The following is a 6496-nucleotide window of genomic DNA, read 5'->3' as shown; positions in this document are numbered from 1 at the left end:
CACAGCCCAGGCTCCTGCAGGGTTGTTTCAGCAATGGTTCCCATTCAACCAATACTGTGACACAGTACAGAGAGAAATGCAGCAAGGAAAGCACAGGCACAAAAGCAGTGAATCCATCACAGGAGGAATCTCCTTGCTGAAGGGAGACTGCAGGGATTTTCCTGCTGCATCCCAACCCAGGTTCACCACATCTGCACAGACTTGTGCCAGCACATCACAGAGAGAGGAAAGGAGGCTGGGGAAAGCTATGTCCTTTCAACCCAAACAGCAGGACAGCCAGAAGTCCAATCAGGACTGCAATCTCAGTGAAAATGTTATTTAACGTGGTTTAAAACAAGTGAGGGCAACCCAATGCCATGAAGCAGAAGCACCACCCAGGCTTTAAACCAGGTTGTTTTTTAGCAGCCTAACACCCACCCTAACCAAGGCAGGGACACAATCCCTCAGTCAGAACCACACCAGTGTTTCAGGAGTGGACATTACCTTTGGGAAGATCAGCGGTTGGTGGAACTTCATAGGGCTGCTCACCCGCTTCGGTGCTCGATGAAGTCAAAGCTGTGTTCGGCAGGGACGCTGGAGAACCACAGATGTTGTCGCTCTCCTTCGTCCCTGGCTTGATGACCACCATGTTTTTCCCAAAGCAGTCAGTGTAGGGTTTGCACTTCATCACGCTAGAAGGCACATCAGAAAAGGTACCACGAGGGCACGGCTTGCACCTGACGTCTTCGGTCTCGGTTCCTTTCTTGCGGACGCCCCAGCCGACCGGGCACACCGTGTAAGGGACGCAGGTATCGTTTGTCTGAAACGTACCAGACAGGCAAGTGCACTCGCGGTCAGTCAAGGCAGTACAATGAGTTTTCTCAATCATTGGCAGTTCACAGGGTTTCCTACAGGGGTGGCACCGCTCTATGCCGTTCTCATGCTTGGTAAAGGTCCCATCTGGACAAGGGCTGCACTCTCTTAAGGTACTCTTCGTGCAGTGCTTAGACACGTAGGTTCCTGCAGGACATTTGTCACAGGTCAGCTCTTCGTTGGTGGCACGGTCGAGGTGGCGGTACTTGCCAGGGGAGAGGCTGATGGCATTCTGCTCAGAGGTCAGCTTTGACTGACCATCAGTGGTGCCAAGGAGCATGAGCAGCTGGAAAACAAACAGGAGGTATCAGCCAACAACTACGTGCAAACGGAGCCCTCTCTGTCAGCAACCCCCTGTCGGATCACATGGGCTGTCCCAGAGCTGTGGGACCATGGACAAGTTACTACAGCCAGAGGAGGGACCTCAGCAAGGCTGAAGTGGAATGGAACTGGTGTAGGTGGCAGCACACTCTCCTTACACATCCCCAACTACGATTATAATTGCTTAAACTTGACACCACACTTCTCGGTGAAACTAAGCATCATTTACACTGCAACCCTGCCAGGGTGGTAAATACTGCTAATTGTGTTTCAGCAGTACGTGCTACCTGGCCACCCCAGGAGAATTCAGACCAGCTTTGCATTTCAAGGCTGAAAGGCTGCAGCACGAGGCAGGCGCTCACTGACAAGACAAGAAACACACGCAGATGGCAGCTCTGACCTGTAAAACTTTTCTTCCCTATTTGTTAATCTGCACTTGTTCAAATAGTTACCTTTCTGAGTAACACAAACCAGGGTGAAAACAGGCTAGTGGCTGTTTCTGGGCTATTTCTCAGCTCCTCTGCCTTTCCATGATTTTTTATGACCTGGTGCAAGTGTTGGGTTTGGCGAGACTGCAAGGGATGTTCTGCTTTGAGCTTCCAACCACATCTGAACCCACTCTAAACCAGCTGCATTAGCAACAGGATAAAAAACCTGGTGCTATTTTTACACTCTTCAAGAAACTCTGCTGTAACTCAGCTTCTCATTGCATCAGACACAGGTAAAAGGACACCAGCTTTTAGACACCAAACTGGAAGCAACTGGGCTTTGCTATAAATCCATCTCTCTCTACTGACCTCCAATCCTAAAGCTTTATTCCCTTAATTCCTTGCTTCTCCATCTCCAAGAGAAGTTCCATCTATCAAGATGTATCTCTGCTTCCTCCAGAAAACCTCTGGTCCACGGATTTAATGTCAGTTATAGCAGCAGAGATAAGTCAGCAAGCACAAAAGGCGGACAGAACCTCACACAGCATGCAAAGCAATAGGAAACATGTTTCCAAACAGCCACAGGCTAAGTTTGCAGGGACAGAGGAAACAAGTCACTGTTACCTTGAATTTTCAAACATTTTCTACACTGAAGGTAAAAAGACCAGATATCCTAATGTTGCTCAGCTGCAGAGCCAAGCACATAAATCACTTGGCTGTGTTATACAATCCATCGCCTCTTGCTCTGCTACCTATTCTGGGCTATCAGCCAACAAGTATATATTCAGAAGGAAAAAAAAAAAAAAGGGTTCCCAACAACATGACTCTGCAGAAGGCACATAGCGGCAGAGCCGCAAGCTGCGCCGCATCGTTTTTGGTGCAGTCTCTCACTTCCTGGAAACACACAGCACATTTCTGTTTCACCTGCTAAATAATTTACAGCTTGGGATTTGTACAAAACACTTCGTATTTTAATTTTTTTTTATTTAGTTTTCTGCCCCTGAAGCAGCAATTACAGAGCAGGCAGAAGCAGGCAAGCCCGCAGGAGCTGATGAGGATCCTGCAGCGGCTAGACTAATTACAGCACGTCAAATTAAAAACCGGGGCTGCCCTGGCAGGCAGCAAAGGCTTACAGGATGCATTTTACTTTTCCCCTCCCCTAAGACATGATTTAACAAAGCGCTTAGCTGGCTCTAAGGAAACCTGCCACCCTTCCCTGTAATCTCCATGACGCATCCCTGAATTAGCAAACTGGCCTCTTAAGGTGGCAGCAGAGGTCACCTGTGTTACTCACCCTGCTCCGGTGTCAGCGCCGAGCAGGACAGTGTGACAGCAGAGGCAGGACGAGCAGTGGCTCTCCTGCCTTGCCAGGAGTGAGCTGTGTGCTGCTGTCTCAGATCCTGATTTCTCGCTCTGCATCAAGCTAGATTTTAGGAAACCCATGGACAGCCCCGCTACAAGCATGTGCCATGGGTTTCCTCCTTCCATTCCAGCATCTTCCAATCCTTCACCGGGGTAACCAAAGCCTTTAATAGCACTAGGTTTGAGTTGGCTTTTTTGAGGTTTTTTTTAAACCCTATCTCAAGAAAAGCGGTGCTGGTATTTTTGAACATCTCAAGATCTTCAGCTGCTCATGCACTTCCAAGGGAGAACAGCAAGTTCCAGTGGGGGATGGCTAAGCAGCATTGAGCATCTGCTATTTATTCAGACTGGTATTTCTGCTACCTAAAATAATCCATCTGCTCAGGTTTTGTAGCACCCAGATCTCTGAAACTGAAGGCCAGGAGCAGGAGGACATCCTCAGCAAAAAGGAGTGTCTGCTGGTTTGGTCTCTCACCCTCAGGGCTGCCCAGCAGCACACAGACCTGGACCTTTCTGGCTGACACTCCCAGTTCCAGTGGAAAAAAGCAACCAAGTAATGAAGTGAGCTCTGCTGAGCCACTGCACCCCATTTCATTGCTCTCGTACCAAAGGAAGTGTACAGGGTAACAAAGAAACACAGAAAAAACCAGAATGGGTGCAAGACAACACTAAAGAGCAGACTTGGTTTCAGCAGTTTCAGGAATGCTCTCCGTGCCCAATGCAGGAACAAAGAAGGGTTTTTAATGGGGTAGGGTCCCTTTCCAAAAGGATCAAGCAGGACAAGGTGGCCACAAGCCCGAAGAGCATCCTCAACTCAGCACCAACACCCTGCACCACACAGGCAAAGGCATCTCCCAGCCACCTTCACCAATTTCAGCACATGAAGGCTTTAAGGTGTGAGGAAATCAGATCAGGCTGGGGGACACCATCATTCTGACCTCCTCATACCAGGAAACACTCAGACAAAGGGACCTCCACATTCAGCTGCAAACAAACCCTGGAGGCAGCAGCACCCCACAGCTGGTGTGGGCATGACCCACCTCAGCCCCACCCAGCCTGATGACTCCACCTCAGAAGGTGCCTCTGTGCTGTGCTCCCATCACCCTTTTTCAGTAACAGCGCTGCAGGGAGACCTGATGGGCAATCCGCACAGGAAACTGTTCTCAGGGGGCACAAGCTGCCTTGGTGTGCGCACAGAGGATGCAGCTTCAAACACTTCAGAAACCTGGTCCAGTGGTTGGCAGACCTGCCCACGGCAGGGGCGCTGGAACTAGATGATCTTTAAGGTCCCTTCCAACCCAAAGCCATTCTACGATTTGATGAATACAGGCTCTCCTTCAGGGACCCAAACCTGCACAGTGAGTCAAAACACCAGCAGCAAGTTGGTGAATCAACTTGCTGTCCTGGAATTTGTGTCCTAAAATGCTGCAACACTGAGAATGTCATAATCTCAGGTTGCATACAGTGCTGCCCTGCTGCCAGACTTGTGGGAACACAGAAATAAACCAAAAACAAAGGTAAAAATTTTAAAAAATTAAAATTTAAAAACCCCAAAACACAAACTGCAGCTAAACACAGGGCACTTGATAGTGGTAGAGAAGAGCAGGAGCAGAGACCTGCAAGTGACGAGGGACCAAGAGTGCTAAACTGATACTCTGGGAATGGTTTCCAAGCAAAACCAGCAGAATTTGGTAGGAATGGCAGATGGCTCTGTGGCATTGCCTTGGCACAGGCTGGGGATGAGCTGCACTGCCTGCCGCCCTTCCCAGAGGTCAGCTGCACCCTTCGCCAACACTACTGGGAAAGTGCTTGCAACATTAAAGCAAAAGAAATAAACACATAAAAACACCAGAAAGACAAATAAACTGGTCTGGAAGTTTTACGGTAACTTGGCAGACAGAAAACGTCCTGCCCTGATCACTGCAAAAAGGATCAAATTACTCAGTCCCAAAAAAGTTGCCTGTAAGGAGAGTAATGAAGAGTAAGGCAAATTTCTGCTTCTTGCAACATGACCAGCTATTTCAGCTGGTTTGGGGTTTGTGAAATGAGAGTCTGGGACTCACTGCTCAGCAGTTCCTTTACCCATCTCAAGAGTGAAACAGGGAGTGGAGCGAGCCAGAACAGCAGCACCACAACATCTGGTCCCCATGAAGGAAAACCCAACAGCCACCCCTGCAGCCAGCACGGACCAGAGCTCGAAAGCATCCCTGCCAGCCACGGTTTTACTCCAAACAGATTAAATCCCCCAGCTTTCCAAAAGCCCCAAGCTGAAGTAAGGTGATGTTGCTCTGGTTCCAGGCAAGGGTAGTAGGGGACATGGTGGAAACTACCTTGCAGCAGTCAGTGGGGTCCCAAAAAATCCACCAAGCAAATAAAATCACAGCCAACACCAGCCCCACACAACTGCTGCCAAGCTGCTACTGCTCCAAAACCCAGCAGCCAGGCAGATTAGGGATTGCTGTGCTGGTAAAAGACCCACAAACTATGGATCTGAACATACTTCCCTTGAACATACTTCCTTCGGGCTGGAAAGACACAAACTCCTTGTGCGACGAAGGGAGATGCCCAAAATGTTGAAAGTATCAGATGAAAACCCAAGGAGGATCCTGCCAGCTCACAAGCAAATGGGAATTTTGCCTTGCACGTATAATCCCACACACAGGAGTGAGAACACACTCACACACACAAGTAACACACGTGCATTTGCTCAGAGTCTTGCTTCATGCCCCAAAACTGCTGTTTTATTTCCCCACAGCTTTACATCATTCTTTTTTTCCACCTCTTCCCTCTACACCCACCATTCCCAACTGACCTCCAGGATCCCAGCTGGAGCTGCATATCTCAAACTCCCCATCAGCATCTCATCTTCCAGACGTGCAGCAGCACAGGCTTCTCCCGGCTCGCTTCTCCCAGCGGGAATCCAGCACTGGGGAGCGCCCAGCCAGCACCGAGCACGGACCCCGTCTGCTTCGCCACTGCGCCAAGTTCCCCTTCGCCTCCAGAGGCTGCTTCCCCGCTAATGCCCTTCCAGCTTCAGATTATTTGTTGTTTACTCGGATTCCTGTCGAGCCAGCGCCAGCTTGCTCAGATCCACCTTGAGTTCAAGAGCAAGTGCTCTCCTCGGTTACACAACCCAGCCGCAGCAGCTGCGGCGTCTGCCTGACACACCGAATTACTGTCTGTCCCCAAAGAGACGGGATGCAGCCCTAAAGCGCTGACTGGGAAGTGCCCTGCCTGGGAAGGTAAAAGGGGAGATAAAGCTGCCGGAAAACATTTCCGCGATAAGCCAGGGCAGCCGCCTGCCACTCGCAGCGGGGAGTTTTACTGCCTTTCCAAAGGGTAGCAAGAAAAGCGGCTGCGGAGGGGAGGGACGGATGGATGGATAGACGGATGGATGGATGGATCCCTCTCCAGTGCCGAGCTCCCGGAGCAGCGCAGAGAGCGGAGCAAGGATCCGCTCAGCTCTGGATGAGCGGCACAGCCCCGGCTGGGGGATGCCGCCGCCTGCGCTAACATAGGGATGAGGAGGATGC

General features: G+C 50.3%; 1 protein-coding gene across 1 annotated transcript in view; it reads right to left on the bottom strand.

Annotated features, from left to right (window-relative positions):
* Positions 1–5838, bottom strand: part of TNFRSF21 (TNF receptor superfamily member 21) — a 34210-nt gene extending 28372 nt beyond the window's left edge. Inside the window, exons 1-2 of the mRNA XM_005418408.2 lie at positions 5776–5838; positions 484–1138 (exon numbers count right to left, since the gene is read on the bottom strand). Coding sequence (XP_005418465.2) covers positions 484–1138; positions 5776–5823 — 703 coding nt within the window. The 5' untranslated portion in view covers positions 5824–5838. The remainder of the gene's footprint in view (positions 1–483; positions 1139–5775) is intronic.
* Between the last annotated feature and the right edge of the window lie 658 nt (positions 5839–6496).

Source organism: Geospiza fortis, unplaced genomic scaffold (assembly GCF_000277835.1).
Source record: "Geospiza fortis unplaced genomic scaffold, GeoFor_1.0 scaffold98, whole genome shotgun sequence".
Taxonomy (NCBI): domain Eukaryota; kingdom Metazoa; phylum Chordata; class Aves; order Passeriformes; family Thraupidae; genus Geospiza; species Geospiza fortis.
This window is presented reverse-complemented; position numbering and strand designations above follow the sequence as displayed.